The 21,009-nt window shown below is 42.3% G+C and overlaps 1 protein-coding gene across 1 annotated transcript; it reads left to right on the top strand.

Annotated features, from left to right (window-relative positions):
* The first annotated feature begins 332 nt into the window (after positions 1 to 332).
* gpr146 (G protein-coupled receptor 146) lies at positions 333 to 17,195 on the top strand. The gene is made up of 3 exons (XM_080447388.1): positions 333 to 531; positions 11,536 to 11,745; positions 12,685 to 17,195. The coding sequence occupies exons 2-3, from the start codon at positions 11,575 to 11,577 to the stop codon at positions 13,516 to 13,518; spliced, it is 1,005 nt and encodes a 334-aa protein (XP_080303514.1). The 5' UTR covers positions 333 to 531; positions 11,536 to 11,574; the 3' UTR covers positions 13,519 to 17,195.
* The last annotated feature ends 3,814 nt before the right edge of the window (positions 17,196 to 21,009 follow it).

Genomic DNA, 21,009 nt, shown 5'->3' with positions numbered 1-21,009 from the left:
TGTCTCAAAAATATTCCAGAATTACTAGATATTTGTTTTAAAATTCTTGTGTGTGAAAATAGCAGATCTACAAGCCTGCAGTCGCTTCTTTCGGGCTTGTTTTCATAGAACTGGCTGCTTGTTTCTCTCTCAAAACCTGGCAACACTGGTAGTAGTAAGTCGTCAAAGCCCCTCCCCCTTTCGAGAACAAGCGTCGTGCCGAGAGAACTAGAGGTAGTGGATGTAGCCTGGGGTCTCTCTCTCCTCTCTCTCTCTCTCTCTCTCTCTCTCTCTCTCTCTCTCTCTCTCTCTCTCTCTCTCTCTCTCTCTCTCTCTCTCTCTCTCCCCTCTCTCTCTCTCTCAGTTTAACAACAGTATTAAACACTGTTAGCTGCTTTTCCTCTGTAACTCGTAGCCTCAAAGCAAAGCTGCAGTTTTAGAGCAACTCCAATGCAACAACAACAGAGACATGTCAGTGGAAATGCATCAGAACCCGATGCCTCCGTAGATCTCCTGTCTAAAACAGTGTGGTGCCAAAGCTCTACTTTTCGGGTGAGTTTTCGTGTCTTCTATCTTCTTATCTTTTTTTCTTGTGTTTCTATAGATAAGATTGTAGTTTTGTTTTACAACTTAAGTTTAGGAAAACATTCATAGAATTCGCTCCTAAATGAGTGATGTGTGGAGCTGGGTGTCAGATGTTAGAATGATTGTAAACTCCTGACAGCTACTATCCATCCTTTTGATCTCTGTCAGTGCTTCTCAAACTTTTTCACGTCAATGACCCCCCAAATTGATATGTATTTGGCCGCGGACCCCCATCTGAAAATATATTGTGCTAGAGACCCCCCTGAAGAGAAGATATGTGTTAAAACATTTTTAAAAAAAATCAAAGAAAATTCAAAAATAGATCTAAACAAGCTCGCAGCGCAGCACGAAGTGACGCGCAGTGAGCTTGTAGATCAGCTTTTTTTTTAAATAGCTAACATATAAATGGATTAAGTGGTAAAAATGATTGTGATGCTACTACATTAACTACTTTTGCTGGGGACCCCACTTTGAGAACCACTGTATGTCATATAGTGATGTGATGCAGAGGTACTGCATTCATAGATTTAATCATCGTTATTCATGTATTATTACTCTTGTTTATATTTGATTAATATGTATGGAAATTTCACATTTACAAGTTTTGGTCTTGCTTGGTCACAATCACGTTTTGTTATGAAATATATGAGGCGGAGAAGCATAAAAACAACAAAAACATATATCTTCAGGTTGTATGAGGCTGCCCTTTGGATTAATAATAATAAGTCATTTGAGTCAGTTGATAATACATGTATGCACCATTCTCTGGATTAATTCCCTGGGTACCTATGTACAGGTTTTTTTTCCTTCTCTTCTCTTTTCTTTTCTTTCTTTTTTCTTTTTGTTTTACTTAGTTACAAGAAGCTAGCACCAGTCACACCAATCAAACTTAATGTACAAGCATGAACCCCTTTTAAATTGTTTTCCCCTTCTAACATCAGTACAGTACAGTTTTGGCCGCTTATACTGAGTTCTAGATGTTGCTTACTGTATTGAGCAAACTTTTCACTTTGCAATTGGTATTTCTTGTGACTTAGGATAATAAATAACATTTAAATACCTTATATACCACAGTTCCTTACAGTAATGGTATACTCAGTATACCATACTGATACACCTGTAGCTGTAGAGACCAGTGGCCAGTGATGCCATCATGTCCACCTGACACTGTCACATCAGCCATTGTGTTGAATCAACCCATTTAGACCTGATGCCCATTCTGAAACGCCTTCTAAAATCAGTAGTTCTCACGCTTTCCAAGATTTTTTCAAAAATCGAAGTGACGCGCTGTGAGCTTGTATATCTGCTATTTTTGAATAGCCAACGCAAAAATCTAAAATGGCACAGAGACACTTTCCCGGTTTTAATGGTTTAATATTGCGTGGATTCGATGAGGCTCCCATACTCACACATGTCAACAGCTCACCCAATCAAATAGCCTCTACCTCAGTGGTTCTCAAACGCTTTCATGTCAAGGACCGCCAAATAAATATGAATGCGACCCGCGCGGACCCCCGTATGCCAATATGTTGTGCCAGGGAACCCCATACAAGATTTGTGTTGTACATTTCTTTTCAAAATGATTCCAAATTCTTCGCCCATTTTCAAGATGTTTTGAAAAAATATATGTGATCTACAAGCTCACAATGCGTCACATTGCCAGTTGCCACGCGTTATGATCTTGTAGATCGGCTATTTTCATATAGTTGATAGGGTTAAAGTGGTTGAAACAGATTTTTGATGCTACATTAACTAATTTTGCTGAGGTCCCCAAGGACCCCCGGGGGGTCCCCAGACCATACTTTGAAAACCACTGGCCTACCTCTTGAGGTTTTACATACTGTAGTTATAGTTAACTTCATTCACGTGACCTCAGGGGACTCTGTGTGTGTGTCTGTGTGTGTGTGTGTGTGTGTGTGTGTGTGTGTGTGTGTGTGTGTGTGTGTGTGTGTGTGTGTGTGTGTGTACTCTGTGGCTTAATGACTGTAAGCCTATGCTTTGTGCTGACCATTGAGCTCAACTGTATTTTCTTCTTTCCTGTAGGCCTACAGCAAAGTTAGTTAGTAGCAAGGCATTGTATTACGTCGCCACGCCCCCATCCAAAAGGCTTGTCAAAGAAATGGTACTGCTGATGATGGTCAGAGCCTGAGGAGCAAAACATCCATTTTTTTTTCACTTATTCATGTTTTTTCCCCCACTTATATACAGTAAATCATCTTTTTTTTTCAAAGAGCATCAAGTTTTTGTCAGTGTGGCTGTGCAGGCATTTCTTTTATTATGCTGGCTCAATAGAATAGGCCCATGCCAACAAAATAAATCTGAATGCACTATAAGGTGCACCTTTACTGGATTACATGAACTATGTTCCTGCTAAACCATCTGAATTGTCTGCCTTCGGTTTCCCTGTGGTTTTCAGTGGCCAGTCATTTCCCTGGCACTTAAACAAGAGTTATGCAACCTTCTCATCATTTTCCTGAGAATGAAAACACAGAATGAAAGTAATACTGCAACTGATTGCTGCAGCCTTCTTATCATTTTCAGAGCATGAAAACACAAAATGAAAATAATACTGAAACTGTTTGCCGTTGCTGTGTGCCTGCATATTGTCTAGGTCTGTCTTTAGAGTCATATTTATTTATTTATTTTCATATTTATGCAGAGGGGTTGTTGGCTGGGTAAATGAATGTTTTTATCCACATAGCCAATTCTTTAAATGCGTGGCTAGTTATCAAGGGGGTCTTTTTAATGATGCGTTCTGCCACTCATCCCACGGGCTATTGTTTCAAAACGTATGGGATACGGTGGACGGACACCCCGTTTATGTACTTGGCTGTAATTCATTATGAGTCCTTTACCATGGGCTTAGGAAATTAAATTCAGTGGAAGCTGCAGAGCATTAGATCTAGCTGACAACCACAACAGTAGACTTAAGTGGCTTCAAGTATAAAATAACAGGTTAGAGCATCACTTGTAAGTACTGAAGAGATGAGGAAATGAGATGAGGAAATGTAATTGCTCTCTTTCTCTCTCTATCTCTCTCTCTCTCTCTCTCTCTCTCTCTCTCTCTCTCTCTCTCGCTCTCTCTCTCTCTCTCTCTCTCATTATTAGTTTTAAAGCTACTATCCCCGATGTGGTATGTCCATGGTCTCCCTCTCCCGACAGAGGGAGGTCATTGTAGCGATTCAGTGAAGTACGAACTACAGTCAAATTGGCTGCACATCTACTGGTGTCCAATCCAGTGCGCCATCTGCTTCAAATAACTTTATTGACATTGCCACAAACCCGACACCAGTGTCCACCTCCTCCAACCATTGCAAATGAGCTGGTTACATTGTATTCACTTACTCTGCCATCTGTCTTGGGCACCGGGGCAGTGACGTGATACTAGTAATATATTACTGTAATATAATTACCTTTTCATTATTATTACACACTGTAATAATAGCGTAACTTTTATTACAGTGACTTAAAATTGCCAAAGCAGTAATAATATTACAGTTATTGATCCAAGTGAAGCTGCATTACTGCGTACTAATGAACGCGATTGGTTTTTGACTTTTGACTCTCTCTTCTCTGCACCGCTTGTCTATGAACTGCGGTGTGCGTGTGTGTGGTGTGTACTGTGGTTGCATAGAGGAGCCCAGTCAAGTGCCATGGTAGGAGGTGGTCGCATGCGAAAGAAGAACAGATCTACAAGCTATCAACATGTTGCGATACAGTGCTTTGTTAGCTTTTAGATCTGTTCATTTTAAGCGGATCTACAAGCTTGTTGCAACGTGACTCATTGTCAGGCTGTAGATCTGCTAAATGTTCGCCTATCATTATGACATGTCCATAGGGGCACTAGGGTTCATGTGGATAAAATACAAGTATCTTGCAACCACCATATCCTTACGATCAGTTGGAGCAATTACCGGTACACGTTTGATTTCGACATTCCCTTGCCCTCAAACATGATTGTGCCACATATCCCAACATTGACACAGTTGCACACATTCACAACATTCAAAATCCCGAGTCATCATAAATGTTTTTTTTCCCCTCTTCCATTGAATACCTCTTGCTTCTCTACTACTACACTCTGTCATAGACCAGTGGTGAAAAAAGTACTCAAATGTTTTACTTAAGTAAAAGTATCAATACTGCAATGTAGAAGTACTCTGTTACAAGTAAAAGTCCGGAATTCAAAATTTACTTGAGTAAAAGTACAAAAGTATTGGCATCAAAATGTGCTTAAAGTACGAAAAGTAAAAGTACTGAAATGTTCGAAAATAGCAGATCTGCGACGCGTTGTGACGCGCTGTGGGCTTGTAGATCGTCTATTTTCAAATAGCCTAGGTATAAAATAGGGCTTAAGTACTTAATGTATGTTTTATAATGTAATAATTTAAGTTTTCAAATAATTGTAGTGGAGTAAAAGTACAATATTTGCCTCTGAGATGTAGTGGAGTAGAAGTAAAAGTATAGACAATTGGAAATACTCCAATAAAGTAAAATTGTACTTAAGTACAGTACTTGAGTAAATCTACTTAGTGACTTTACACCACTGAAATCCTGAGTCATCATAATGTTATTTTTTTTCTCCCTCTTCCATTGAATACCTCTTGCTTCCCTACTACTATACTACACTCTGTCATAGAACGTGCGTGGAGAGAATCATGTGACATCACTCGGTGCATTCTGAGAAGTGGCTGTAAATTCCAGTAAGGATATATGAGGGGTGTGGGCCCGCGCTATGTCACACAACTCCCATCAGCCGTCCAGAGCTGGCTCCAAAACGCTTGAAACGCCAAGCACATGTGCGTCACCCTCACAACATCAAGTCTGTGGGGGGGGAGAGAGACGTGCTTGGAGCAATACCTCACCTTCTGGGAATATTCAGCTAACCGTTTTTGACATGAGCTAGTGTGAAAAGTTCAGATGAGCCACATCTAATATTGCAGCCAGTGGTGGATATTAACTAAGTACTGTATTTAAGTCAAATGTTTTGGTATTTGTACTTTACTTGAGTATTTCCAATTTCCACTACATCTCAGAGGCAAATATTGTACTTTTATTCCACTACAATTATTTGAAAACTTGAGTTCCTAGTTACTTTTCAGATATAAATTATGATATTATGAAACGTACATTAGCCACTTTAGCCCTATTTTATACATAGGCTATTTGAAAATAGCCAATCTACAAGCTCACAAGCCAATCTACAACGCGTCGCGTTGTGAGCTTGTAGATCTGCTATTTTCAAATATTTTAGTACTTTAACTTTTGGTACTTTAACACATTGAATGCCAAAAACGGTCCGGACCGTTTTTGAGGGTCCAAACGAGAAGTGCCGAAAACGGTCCGGACCGTTTTTGACCCAATTCTATTTTTATACATGTGGGCCACGTGGGGCGCTAAAACGAAACTTTGACATCACCCAAGCATTTTCTGAGAAGAAGAGGCTGGATCTGGCTCCATGTCAAAAATCCTTCCGGTCGGCGTTTTCAATATTATCTCCTTGACTAAAAGCTTAATATCTCCATTTCTTTTTAATGTGGTGGAAACGAGCCGTTTTCGATCGGCGATCACGCTGCAATGGAGGGTCGCGTTGGAAATATTATTGTTCCAGGCGTTAGTCGGGACCCTCCGCCGTCTCGCACGCACGCTTTGTTTACATGCACTTCCGCGTCTGGGCTTCTCACAGCACGAATCGTATAACGCAAGTGGATGGAAGAAATGCTGGCACTCAACGTATAATATTTTAATAAACCTCTGGCACCCAATGTGTTAAGTACCGAAAATTTTGTACTTTTACTGAAGTAAATTTTGAATTCTGGACTTTTACTTGTAACAGAGTATTTCTATATTATTTCTATATTTCTATATCTATATCTATATTGCAGTATTGGTACTTTTACTTAAGTAAAGAATTTGAGTACTTTTTCCACCACTGAGATTGCAGCCAGTGTAGTGTTTATGAGGAACTAAACAGAGGCGTTTTCCTGGTGTTGCCCTCTAACAATAGGCCCGTACAGAGTGTCCTGGGGTTGCATTGTTCATTAGTTGAGCTGTGCAAAGCAAGTGGTGAACTATTGGAATGAGGCTGTTAGTCAGTGTATATGTCACAGGGAAATTGGCATTCCAGGGAAATTGAAAGAGGAGCACTCGCTTTTAGGCGCGGGGCTTCGGTGCGAGGCGGGGCTTTTCGAGACAGTTTTTTTTACGCGAGGAGGAGGAGGAGGCGCGAGACGGGGCTTTGATACGAGGCGGCGCGAGGAGGAGGCGTGAAGCGGGGCTTTGATACGAGGCGGCGCGAGGAGGAGGAGGCGGCGCGAGGCGGGGCTTTGATGCGAGGCCGACCTGGCTTTTGTTGTTCCCCCCCACATAGCAACCAGGAAGCTACGCTAGGGGAACGCTGAACACACGCACACGTGATAATAGTTATTGTCCATGACGGAGGCGCGCCGACTCAGCAGAGCTTGAGGCCGAGGAGGCGCGCCCTCGCACCTCCAAGCGCGAGTGCCCGCGCCGACCGGCCGAAGGTCTGCTAGTCGAATCAGTGACGTCCGAGTTGAGAACCGATAGGGGGAGAATAGATCTTTTCATGGGTTACAGTCTATGGTTACTATCCAGTGTCCACGACGACACACATGTGTGTGTGTGTGTGTGCGTGTGTGTGTGTGCATGTGTGCGCATGCACACACGCGTGCGCACACATGCGCACGCATGCGCACACACACATGTGCATGCGTGTGGATTCAGTGTGCATTCATTGCCCTCTAGCGTTGGTTATACAGAATTGCCTGGGGGGCGGTGAAAACAAGCGCTCCTTTTTCAATTTCCCTGGAATGCCAATTTCCCTGTAACATATATATGCCTGACACTCTGTCTAAAAATGTGTCCACCAGGGGGGCTCAGAAAACGCCAAAACACTGCCAAACACTGCTATAGAAAAGGAATCATGAGTTATAACATGGCTCAACTTTGCACACCTCTAGGTCAACTTGTTCAGAAAGGCGGATTCCAGCCAATCTATTTAATTAGACACATACTAGTTGTTCTAGATGTGCCTTATGACTCAGTAAGTAACCGGTTACTGTGTTTCATCAAACATAATGTAGCCAGACAGCAAGTTGGCCACCTTTTTCTTAAGATCTGTTGGTTGTTATTCTTACAGCCGTGCTCTCTGTAAGTATAAACGATCACCACCACCGAGTATAAAAAATATGATACCTCAAATAGTTGTATTTATGTGATTATGGATAATTGTGGAAACAATTGCCTCATACCGAGCTATATTATTAATGTTGTACACATGAGCACATTGGGACAAAGGGAATAAGGTCTTATTACTATGGTAAGTTTGTCTCTCAGTCTCAAGTGTACTCTTTATGGAATTCTGATATACTGTAGTGTAGTTAGTATGTCCCAATCTCCTGCAAAATAATAGGTGCTTCAGTACATAAGATGGCTTATCACGGCTGTTGTTTTTGGTGAAAGAATACAGTAGAAAACCATGTACAGTGGTTCTGTTTGATGCATTTAATTATTATTCAGGTTCCAAGAGAAGAGACAGAGAGGGCTGATAACATCACAAAGAATGATATTGTTTTTTTTTGGGCACTCTGCATGCAAGGTTGGAGGGGGAAGTTCATGGGAGTGTGCTGCGGTAGGGCGAGGCGATATGACTTCAAATAGTCAATATCACATACGATTATTTAAAAATAAAATAGTGAAAATAGCTGATCTACAAGCTTGCAGATCTGTAATTCACGTTCACAATGTTGGTACGCCACCATTGTACAACTAAATCAGACAATCGATTTAGTCGATTAAAGAAAATCTATTTGAATTATTTTGTCGATTCATTGATATAGAAGGAAAAAATCATAATTTTTTTTTTTACTTTACTTTATTTGTTTATTTAGACAGGACAGAGCATATTAATGAACGTCACATGAACGTAAATACACCGGATTTAGCAAAGATGCTAATTTTCATCCGCAGTCCTCACACAAAACATAAAATCATGCACTTCCACAACCAACAGTCAGACAAAATATCACGAGGATAAAAAACACAATAAAGACCTAAGGCTTATTTCCATTGAGGTCCTCTCTTATTGGTTCTAAATATCGGTTTTGATATATTATTTTCGATTAATTGCCCAGCCCTAGTATCTGCAGTAGCCTTGATGATCTGTTTTGCAGAATGATCTGTTTCCCTTAAATACTAAACGGTAGCCTTTAGGCCTACTGGTGGCGACCAGTGTGAAGTGTGTGGCGTAGGGATTAGGCTAGTGAGACTAGTAGCATTTTTCATTCACAACCATCCTAATATTGAACACATTGAGAATAGAGAGAATCCGTGTTGCAAATCTCAATATCATTGCTGTTTCACCAGATCTGCTGGTTTGCTTCCTGTGTGGTGTGGTGTGAGTGATGTGGGTTTCTGAGTGCATTGCAGTCTGTAGGCCCTGTACGTGTAAAGCAACAACCACACCTCGTAGCTCGTACCATATGGATTTGACTTAAAATCAACATCATGATCACAAAAAACCTTGCTTCTCGATTAATCAATTAATTAACCTACATGAGCAAGATGAATTCGGTTATTGGTTGTAAGGGCCACCGGTTGGTAGCATAAAACGGTCGACATCCTTGCATTATGTTCCCGGCATCTCAAGAAATGAGTCACCGTTCCGTTATCCAGAAATGACTCATCTATCTGGTGGTCATAGAGGCGTGTTTACAAGTGGTTGAGACCCAGTCTTCCTGTTCTGATGAAGGGAGAACTGCCAGGTTGTTGTGCAGAGTAACTCTAGACTCTCTCTCCCCTCTACTGTAGTCTCACAGAGAGGTAGAGAGGAGGGACCAGGTGCACGCGAGTGTGTGTGTGTGTGTGTGTGTGTGTGTGTGTGTGTGTGTGTGTGTGTGTGTGTGTGTGTGTGTGTGTGTGTGTGTGTGTGTGTGTGTGTGTGTGTGTGTGTGTGTGCGTGTGCGTGCGTGTGTGTGTGCGTGTGTGTCTTGAGGCCAAAACAGTCCCACTGTAGTGGTGTTACGTAAGTGAACGGAAGAATGTTCCTCTTTACTGGCATCTTTCCTGCAAACAAAACCTCCCGACCACTGTGTGTGCACTTCAATATTTTCTGGGAAATTCAGTCAGCATTTTTTTATTTGATAGTTAGTTCACCTTTTCAGTGAATGTTTTTCCCCAGGCTGTGAAGAACGTTTTTTTTTTTTTCATGGAACCACACAAGCACCAAATGACAGTGGATAATACTTTTTGAAGTAATTTGCATCGCTGTCTCGCTAGTCTTACTCACCAAATTGAATTCACATCAAAGCCTTTTAATGTGCTCATGCTTTCACTTTTTACTGACTAAATTAATGCATTTTTAGTTTTTTATTTATTTTATATATAATCTGTGTTGAGTGTGTTGCCGTGCGGGAGGTTGGGGGGTTACATAAGTGTTTTTAATTAGCAGACTCAGCAGACTTTGTTGCCTATACTCAACCCATTCCCCACATGTGTGTGTGCATAGTTGTTTCTCTTTGACCTTAGCCTGAACTCCAACCTCACAGTCAGGCCACACTGACTGACCCTTTTCCAGAGCCTGCATCACATTTCACTCTCAATAAATCCACCCATCAGCGTGAGACATCAGCTCTGCTACTCTGAACAGAGGTGGTGCACTTGCTTTGGTCACATCAAGTAAGAGACAAAGCAGGTTGAAAAGAAAAGTCAGGCTAGTAAAGGAGGGTTCTTTATCTGGTCGCCTGATCATTTGAAAGGCAAAAGGGCAACTCTCCACAGGCAGAAGGCCCCTGCATGTGACAAGAGAGAGAGAGAGAGAGAGCGAGAGAGAGGTTTGCTGAGGTGTCAAACAAATGCAGTTTTGTATTCTTCGACAAGAATAAGGGCCTCAGTTCGTCTACTCCACACAGTAAAATCCTCAGTTAATTTAACTCTGCGAGTGTAAAAATGTAACCAAATATAGTCCATTTGATTCACTCTCAAGAGTATTACAAATGAATACATTAACACTGAGGATTTTTACTGTGTGTGTGCCCCTGAGAAGAAGTGCAGTGAGAGCTCTTTTTCTCCTCCGTGGTAAGTCCTCCAAACTAGCAAACGAAACATATTGTGAGGGAATTCTGATTCAGCCAGTCAAATGCAGTGAAGTGAAATTAACAGTGTTACTCCAGGCATAATAGCCCATGCCGTGTCTGAGCCGTTTGTGTTAAAGAGGGCTCTCTGCCTGCCCTGTTCCTCTCCCCACACCACAGCACAACACTTGCCAGATACCAGATGCCCGTTTTTTTGAAGAAAAAAAAAACAAAACTTCAATTCAGTCGACTAAAGAAAAATCACCTAGCTGCTCACTGTTGTTTTTCGTTAAGTCCACAAAGCCTAACGACAGTGGACAGTAAATGTCGGGCGCTGGGTACCTGCTATGGGTTTTTTCATCCCCCGCCCACCATTTCTTCTCTAATCAGGTTTGATCAAACATGGCTAGCCAAGGTTCTTTTAAGCCATTAAGAACGGGAACGCATCTGTGTCATTTTTTGATTTCTTTGGCTATTCAAAAATAGCAGATATACAAGCTCATCTTTTTGAAAATAGCAGATCTACAAGCTCGTAGCGTGGCACTCGGTGCCGTGCTACGAGCTTGTAGATCTGCTATTTTCGAAAAATCTTGAAAATGAGTGCAAATCTTTGAATATATATATATATATTTGTAACTCAAATCTTTACTTCTGGGGGGGGTCCCTGGAACAATATATTTTGAGATGGGGGGTCCGCGGCCAAATGCATATTTTTGGGGTGGTCCTTGACAATTTTGAGAACCACTGTTATAGCAACATAGGTTTAAAAAAAAAAAAACAATGTTAGGATTTAGAATACATTTTTGTAGAACGGGCCTCAGGTCTTAACGGGTTAAACTAATGCCTTCCTCGTGCTCTTTTTTTCCTCTTGTCTTTGCAGTCGACCCAGTGAGGCGTCTCTTGTCGGAAGCGCCCAGCGATGTGGAGCTGCATGGTTTACAATGAGACAGACGCCAGCGCCGCCGACCACCGTCTCTGCCAGGACTTCGGCCTCATCCTGTCCGTCTTCTCCCTGGTCTACCTCATGGTGTGCTTCCCCGTGGGGCTGTGCTACAACGCGCTGCTGGTGGTGGTCAACCTGTCCAACAAGGTGAACCCCATGGATTCAAAGTTCTCAGTCGCGCCACCAGTGGTGGAAAACAGTAGTACTCTTTTACAAGTAAAAGTCCGGAATTCTAAATTTACTTGAGTAAAAGTGCAAAAGTATTGGTATCAAAATGTACTTAAAGTATCAAAAGTAAAAGTACTAAAATGTTTGAAAATAGCCTAGGTATAAAATAGGGCTCAAGTGGTTAAAGACGGGGTGGTGTGATTTTCAGTGATTCCCCCCCCCCCCCCCCTAAAACATAATCATCAGGTATTATGGTTATACTAGGAGGAAGATTTTTTTCAAAAAAGTGTACAGAAATTGTTAAAATTATGTTTTTATGTGGACACGCCTCCAGTTCATTAATTATACCTTAGCACCTCCTCCACCACCTTAGCACCACCCACCTGTCCTAGTCCCTCCTCCTCCTCATGCCCACACCTGTTGTGTTATGCTAATGAGGGGGAGGGGATGTTTTTACTATGTCACTAAAGCGCTGTTTCTCTATTGGCACGTTTGACCCTCAAGGTTTCAGCCTCCAGGTAGAAACTCAAAATAGTCAGAGAAGACATAAAACACCATAAAAACACCACCAGGGGTGAAGTTCTATCAACCTCATAGACACATGAAAAACAGAAAAAGTGCAAAACCATGGCACCACCTCTTTAATGTATGTTTTATAATGTAATAATTTATATATGCAAAGTAACTAGTAACTAAAGTTTTCAAATAATTGTAGTGGATAAGCAAAGGTTAAAGCCTCAATCTGCGATTTCTTCAACCGGTTGGCTGTATGTAGAACAGCAGGAACACAGGTTTAGAACGATGAAGACTTGAAAACATTGTAATTTTTTTACTGTGTGTTAATTGTTTAGGAAACAGGCTCCAAATCACATATTGGGTTCAGTCGTGAGATTTGATTTTTGCTTCATTCCATGAAAGGTGTCCATGACCATGCCCGACGTCTACTTCGTCAACATGGCCATCGCCGGCCTCGTGCTCAACCTGGTGGCGCCCGTGGAGCTCCTCGGCCCCGGCTTCACGCGCTGGCCCGCGTGGGACTACAGCAACGAGGTGCACATCACGCTGCTCATCCTGTTCAACATCTCGTCGCTGGTCCTCATGTACTCCACCACGCTGCTCAGCCTGGACTACTACATCGAGCGGGCGCTGCCGCGCACCTACATGTCCAGCGTGTACAACACCAAGCACGTGTGCGGCTTCATCTGGGGCGGCGCCGTGCTCACCAGCTTCTCGTCGCTGCTCTTCTACGTGTGCAACCACGTCTCCACCAAGATCATCGAGTGCTCCAAGATGCAGAACAAGGAGGCGGCGGACGCCATCATGATGTTCATCGGCTACGTGGTGCCGGCGGTGGCCGTGCTCTACGCCTTCGTGCTCATCCTGCGCATCCGGAAGGAGTCCACGCCGCTGGACCAGGACTCGGCCCGCCTGGACCCTTCCATCCACAGGCTGCTGCTGGCCTCCGTCTGCGTGCAGTTCGCCCTGTGGACGCCGTACTACGTGACCCTGTTGGTGCACACCGTGATGGGCGCGCCGGGGAGCCACGGCAACAGACACGCCTTCCCCACCTACTATTTCCTGAGGTGCGTGTCGGAGTTGCTGGCTCTGTCCAGCAGCTTCGCCATGCCTCTCATGTACAGACAGATGAACAAGAACTTCTCCCACAAGCTACAACGGCTGCTAAGGAGGCTGCACTGTGGCGGACGGTCCTGTCCTCACGAACGCTCCACAGTGCAACAAGTGGTGACGTGAGAGAGGGGGTCCGCCCTCGGGAGATCACGGGACCCCCTGCCCCCACACCTCCCAAACTTTTAGGCCACTTATCTCAGCCCCATAGAGCCAGTATGCTGCTGGGCTCCCCGTGCTGCTCTGGACCGACTGGGTGAATACTAGCTAACGTAGCAAAACTATGGAATCACCTTTCATGACTTGATCTGGTTTGGCCAGTTCTGCGGCGAGATGACAAACCAAGTAAAAACCACTAAGTGCTGTTGTTATTTGTCAGTGTGTGAAGCTCACCACTGAAGCACTCGCTCTCTAAAATTGTTCATTTTACTTTTATTTTGCAGATGAACCCTTGCCACCAGAAGGATTACGTTCACTTCAAAGGTCTATTTGTTTCCCCATACATACAACTGTGTCTTCAAACTCATTTCAACTACTGTACCCAGACCTGTTTGGGTTTAGTTTCATTAGACTTAATTCACTTCTCCTATGGCCAATTCAGACCTGAGATTTTCAAGGAGATTAAACTGTTTTTAAAATGTTGCAGAGATAAATTGCATTAGAACCGCTAAGGAAGCAGGTTATACCAGTGACGTTGCCATATAGAAACCATTATCTCTTTGCTGGTCACTGTGATGTCTGTACTGAACTGAACTGTCTTTAGGATTTCTTGCGTAAAGAAAGAAGTCGCTAGTTCCTTCCTGTCTCACTGCAAATCTTAGATCTGATCTGGCCCTATAGACTTTGTTCTTAAGCCTGATTTATACTTAGTTGCACGCTGGTGTTGCATGCCGTAAATAGCAGATGTACAAGCCCAGCTCACCATGCGTCACATTCGCGACGCATGGTGAGCTTGTAGATCTGCTATTTACTGAGCACGACTAAGTATAACTAAGTATAACTGAGGCTTTAGGTATCCAGATGCACTCACTAGCGCAATGGTTTTCAACCTGTGGGTAAAAAAACTGGTCAAACATTGGCCAAATTGTCAAATAATATAAACTAAAATTAAAATAGCCGATCTACAAGCTCGTTGCGAGGCGTTGTGAGCTTGTAGATCGGCTATTTTCACAATATTCATCTGTGAAAACGAGCTTAACTAAATGTAATGCCTCAACTTCTACAATTCCAAGTGCTTGTCAATGTGGTGGGGGGTCCCCAGTTCAAATATGATTATTTTTGGGGGGGTCTCGGACAGAAAAGGTTGAGAACCACTGCACTAGCGGGCAAAACAGTGCAATTTCACACACCTTTTGGAATTACAGCGTGTTATTACAATTGGGATAAAAAAGCATGTATTCAGGGTTCAGACATAACCAGCTTACCTCTTGTTTTTGTGACCTCCAACGAAATCACATAACATGCTAACCACCAGTAGTTAAAACAACATAATCAGTTTGTGTTGAGCACAGTTGCCTTTTGCCAAGTATGTAATTTGTTAAGCTATATTTATGTTTCTGGTGGGGGAGTGAATGTGCATGCCGAGCCTGGCGTATGGTCAGTGAAGGCCATATACAGTATGAGTGAAAGGCACATGGTGTAAAACGGAGCGCTTTTCAGTGGAGGTGGCACCGTACGGTATGCATTCTCATCAAGTACTCAACCCCAGTATACTTGAGTCAAAGTATAGATTACTTATGGTCAACTGTCTACAAGTTAAAGTTGCTCGGTCAAATTTGTACTTACGTAAAAATAGCAGATCTACAAGCTCATAGTGTGGCACTCGATGCCGCGCTATGAGCTTGTATATCTGCTATTCTTGAATAGCCCAAAGTATAAAATAATGGTTAAAATCTAAAATGACAGATGCGTTCCCGGTCTCAAAGGGTTAAGTACTGGAGTATTTGCTTTACAAAATGCTTGAGTATTCAAAACTTCTACGTGCAGCCTAACGGGACAGCTCCGAGAGGTGCTTTGAAAAACCTTCATGAAAGCATGAAAGGCTCGCCTGCCAAGCACCTGCCAGCCGTGTGTCTATTTAGTGCTGCTCGGATCCATGCAGGTTATCCACACATTATCAGCATGGATAAATCTTCTATCCCACAGAGAATAAATACAAATCAATCAGAACATGTTCTCTTTACATCATTACGTGATAATGATAGATGCCTTTTTCATAAATTAAAGGACCATTTCCAGCCATCAACATGCAAATCTGGTGGAATATTTCACCTCCCATTTTAACCAGGAAGTCACCTTGAGAATGAGATTAGAATGCTTTTTCAAGGGAGACCTGGCCAAGGATGTGAAGGCATGCACTTGAGGGGAATACACAGAAATGTTTCCACTTTTGTTGAACTGCCATTATCTTCACTGTGTGGGCATAGGCATCCTTCATCATAAAAATAACTAATAGACAGTCATATTCAAGCAAAAAGACCCAAAACAAAGCAGATTTGATTTGGATTTAGATGCACCAATGATCTGAAATACATTGCCTAGAGATTCTTCTTTCCTAGATGTCTGTGATTAAGGTATAAAAATGTACCCGGCGTTTACATTTTAATGACAAGTTCCACCATGCCAAGCTCACAGGGTAATTATACACCAGGTAGTGTGAAATAAGCTTTTTGTTTGAAACTGTGCCAGGGCGTTTATGCAAGAAGGGTACTCTATGAGCTATTATTTTCTAATTTCAAAGATCAACAGTGTCATCATCACAAAGTTAATGATTATTTAAACTCCGATCAAAGTCTGAACATCCGCTGTTCATTTGGTATTAAAAAGCAAACAGTAGTTGATGGCAGAGTGAGAAGTGATTTGAATCCAAACCTATGATACCACTGATCGGAGTAATTTGAGTCAATGGACGGTGTCCATTTTCAGCCTCTTGTTGCTCTATATGTATGCTATGTACTGTAGTAGGTGATCAGCCTTTCTATGGTGGAGTCCAGAAAAACTTAACCATTTTTACCACTATTTAATCAGTATAAGAAAGCAAACAAATACATCTTGAATTGCTATGGACTTAGATAAACGCTTAATCCAAAGTTTGCTGCCTGGCACTATATTTCTTTTATTAATTTGTCTCACCTTCTAAATTCTTTTTTTTTAAGTACAATTGAATGGCATTTTTCTGAACAAATGTGTAATTTTCTCGTGTAATCCACTATGAATATATAATACGTATTTTGTCTGCTATTCAGTCAATAACTAGATGTGAATAATCTGCATCTCATTCACACTTGGCTATACTGTTAGTGCTCCCCTTCCCCAAAAGGGAAGAAATTATAAGAAAAGAAAACGCAATCATCCCTCGTCCAACAGAAGTCTGAGTTGGGTCTGCCTTGGGAGGGCTCTTAAATCATTTGGAGTGTTCACACATGTGCAGAAATATGCTGACTAATCGCAGAGTTCACTTAAGCGGCTGAAACGGACCAAGTGTAAAAATAAAAAAAAGGAAAAAGAAAAACCCTCAGATTCACTCATGTCGAATGTATTCAGTTTCATTTTAACTATCAAACACCAGAACGAACCTCAAAGGTCCACATGAATCCACTTGCAGATGTGATGCTTTTGTGATTGTATATACAACTGTATATGTATAATACAAAAATAATGTGTATATATTGTATCTTAGAGATTTACAAGAAGATACCTTGCCTCTTTAAAAAAAAAATACAGTATTATTTTCTGAAATATATATTTAGATACTGTGTAAGTAATCTCTACTGTCACCTGAGTCAAAGACTGATTAAACCATAAACTAACAAGGGGTTCCTCCCACTTCTGTCTCTTATCTCACTGAAATCTGAAATACATGGATAAAACTGCCATGTCATCTATAGGCAATGCTTTCAGTGTTATGCAGTTCTCTGTTGATCTGCTGCTTTTTTTGTGTGTGTCTCGATCGCCCTCAGAAAATGTCACTTGCCTTGTTGAATGTACCTTTGGCTATCTCGTGTTTGCACATTGTTGCCTAGATCTCATTCATTTAGAATGAGGTGGACTAGTATAGTATTTTTAGGAAGCAATATCGGTAAAACTATTATTCACGTTTTAACCTTAACCACTTAAACCCCAGCATCCTTATTTTGGGGAAATCTTTTGCTGAAAATAGCAGATCGTCTATTTTCAGCTAAAGCATTTAGCCCTGAGGGACGCCGCTCAACCATATGGGGTTTAAGTGGTTAACCTATAATAGGCCTATACTTCATTGACTGGGTTCACCCTGGGGTCTGTTCTTGGGCCCCCAACGTTTTCTTTTGTCCCTCTGAACCAAATCTCTTTGCCAAAAATAGCTGATCTAAGGTCACAACCCGTTGCAAGTTGAATTTCTGTGAGGTTGTAGATCTGCTATACTTTTGCAGAATGCCTATAACATTTCCCAAAATAGGGATGGCAGGTTTCAAACGGTTAAACGTAATGGAATTCAGAACTGATAATGATTTCGATTATTGGGTCAGGACAGACACCTGCACATAAATACAACCTCTTCTGTTTTAAGGACCCCCAGTTTGATATGCATTTGGCCCACGGAACCCCCCACTTGATAAAAAATCATCTCTGGGACGTGGACCCCAATTTACACTGTTAAATCCTCCGTGATCATCTAACTAGAGAGTGTACACATTTGTGTTGCAGACCTGTAAGAGGCCATTCCAGAGTTTGGAACCAAATTCTGGTTCCAAACCTAGCAATCACTTAGCTGGACTTTCCTCAAGGAAGGCCCCATGTTGAGAGCCACTATACCGTAGTAGATTATAATTGTGATAGTGAAACCAATGTCAGGGTTAAGTTCAAGAGAACGGTTATTGTCATAGCGATGCCCCTCTCTGATGCCAAGAGCCATTGAAAGTGAGAGTGAAGGAAGAAGTCAGTCACACAGCAGCAGCCCTCCTACACCCCACACCAGGACACAGCAGAGTCCCTTAAACCAGTGGTTGTTCTCAAACATTTTCATGTCAAGGACCCCTAAATGTATTTGGCCAGGAACCCCCCCCCCCCCCCCCCCACATACAAGATTAGTGCATTTAAAATGTTTCAAAAACGTGCCAAATTTAGCAATTTTTTTCCCTCTCTTCCTTTGAAAATAGCCAATCTACAATATCACAGCCCGTCGCAATGCGACACATTGTGAGCTTGTAGATCGGCTATCTTCGAAAGTTTAAAGTTGTTTAATGTATCTTGATGCTGTGTGTTATGTGGCCAATAGTCACTTATTTTGGGCTTGTTTTCGTAGATCTGGCCGCTTGTTTGCGTCTCCCCTGGGTTGATGTATGTATGGGGCCTTTGGTTGATGTATGTATGTATGTATGAGGCCATTGGTTGATGTATGTATGTATGAGGCCTTTGGTTGCTGCATATCAGAGCAACAGAGTTATCCTCTTTGGCCCGAGTTGTAGCGCCGTATTTACTAGCTAGCATGCCCTGCTAATCTTATATCCATCTTCATATGTTCACAACTAATCCCTGCATGGGTTGTGAGGAAGAGATGTGTGTGTGTGTGTGTGTGTGTGTGTGTGTGTGTGTGTGTGTGTGTGTGTGTGTGTGTGTGTGTGTGTGTGTGTGTGTGTGTGTGTGTGTGTGTGTGTGTGTGTGTGTGTGTGTGTGTGTGTGTGTGTGTGTGTGTGCGTGCGCGCAGATTGCTTTTCTCCTGCCTAATCTGATAAGTCAAGGCAGGGAAATGCTGGAGAAATGCCACTGTGTGTATGTACGGCTCACAGCAGCCGTACTGTGCTGTGAATTTATATTCATCTGGCTTGTTGCACAACGGACAGTGGTGGAACTCGAGCAAAGTACTTGAGTCAAAGGTAGAGATACTACTGGTCAAATGCTACTCAACGACTAATGTGTTTTCTTTTTTGAAATTGTCAAATTGTTTATTCAGTGAAGCACTGATAATAATAAAACAAAATTGGTACAGTACTTTTGAATAATAGTATTTTTTAAAAGCAAGTGCTCCAGGACTTTAATTCAACACATTTGACATAGCAACTTCACTTGTTATTGAGTATTGACCAGGATTATAAATAATAATTACAATAACAACAATAATAATAAAATAATTAAACCCTTGAGAGAGGAAAGGAGAGAAGAGAAAGATGGATGTTTACACGACTGGGTGTAAGTAAATAGCCATAGCCTGATGATGCAAGGATAGCCAAGATCAGGAGAGTCCAAACAACTCTCTCTCTCTCTCTCTCTCTCTCTCTCTCTCTCTCTCTCTCTCTCTCTCTCTCTCTCTCTCTCTTTCTCTCTCTCTGCTCCGCAACTTTGAGGAAGACCATTTCAAAATTGCGGTTCTTTTGAGTTTCCAGTTAACTTCTGCTTTTGTTGTTTTGTCATACCTTTTGCAAAGTATTGGTATCAAAATATACTTAAAAGTACAAAAGTAAAAGTACTCGTCATCATGCAGAATGTCCCATTTCACATCCTTTGAAAATAATTGCCTCTGAGATGTAGTGGAGTAAAATTAAAAGTATTGGAAATTGGAAATACAGTAAAGTAAAGAAAAATGCCTCAAAATTGTACTTAAGTATAGTGCTTGAGTAAATGTATTAGTTACTTTACACCACTGCGTCTCATCCATTTCAATGAGTCTCGCCCCCATCCCCCCCCCAAGTCCTTCTAATTTCTACACCTCCACCAGTTTCCCCTTTTTTCCTGAAGCTGTTTCTCTGAACTTTTCTTTTTATCCGTGGTTTCCACTGTCACTGCTGCACCACCAAGGACCCCTTCCCTTACAGCAGGGGGTCCTTCAGCGTGTTCCAGACCAAGGACCCCTTACTTTACGGCAGGGGGTCCTTCAGCGTGTTCCAGACCAAGGACCCCTTACTTTACGGCAGGGGGTCCTTCAACGTGTTCCAGACCAAGGACCCCTTACTTTACAGCAGGGGGTCCTTCAGTGTGTTTCAGACCAAGGACCCCTTACTTTACGGCAGGGGGTCCTTCAGTGTGTTCCAGACCAAGGACCCCTTACTTTACGGCAGGGGGTCCTTCAGTGTGTTCCAGACCAAGGACCCCTTACTTTACGGCAGGGGGTCCTTCAGCGTGTTCCAGACCAAGGACCCCTTACTTTACGGCAGGGGGTCCTTCAGCGTGTTCCAGACCAAGGACCCCTTACTTTACGGCAGGGGGTCCTTCAGCGTGTTCCAGACCAAGGACCCCTTACTTGTCCCCTTACTTGTCTTGGTTTTACTCTTACCTAACAGGCAGAAGCTATTTTGTCAGTCTAGCTGACTTTGACTCAGACAAACACGACATCTGTTCTGGTATTCCACAGGGCTCACTTCTGGGTCCTTTATTGTTCTCCCTGTATATACTGCCGCTGGGAGAACTCATCGCCGATCACGGAGTGAACTTCCATTTCTATGCTGATGATACCCAGCTGTATCTTTCAGTAGCTCCAGACGATCCCTGTGCTCTAGACCCATTGTTGACCTGTCTGTCCAGTATAAAATGCTGGATGAGTGAGAACTTTCTTAAGCTAAATGAGGATAAAACAGAAGTTCTCATAATTGGCTCTAGTGAGCAGAGAGAATCAATAATAAGTAGACTTGGTAACCTGTATGTAGA

This window comes from Gymnoscopelus braueri (genome assembly GCF_963280865.1).
Source record: "Gymnoscopelus braueri genome assembly, chromosome: 13".
Lineage (NCBI taxonomy): Eukaryota > Metazoa > Chordata > Actinopteri > Myctophiformes > Myctophidae > Gymnoscopelus > Gymnoscopelus braueri.
Note: the sequence above shows the minus strand (reverse complement) of the source record. Positions and strands in the feature narration are given on the sequence as shown.

Excerpts from the sequence above, each read along its gene's own strand:
- gpr146 (XM_080447388.1), top strand. The coding sequence starts at position 11,575 with ATGTGGAGCTGCATGGTTTACAATGAGACAGACGCCAGCGCCGCCGAC. Across the intron at positions 11,746-12,684 it reads TGGTCAACCTGTCCAACAAG|GTGTCCATGACCATGCCCGA; the intron begins GTGAACCCCATG and ends ATTCCATGAAAG.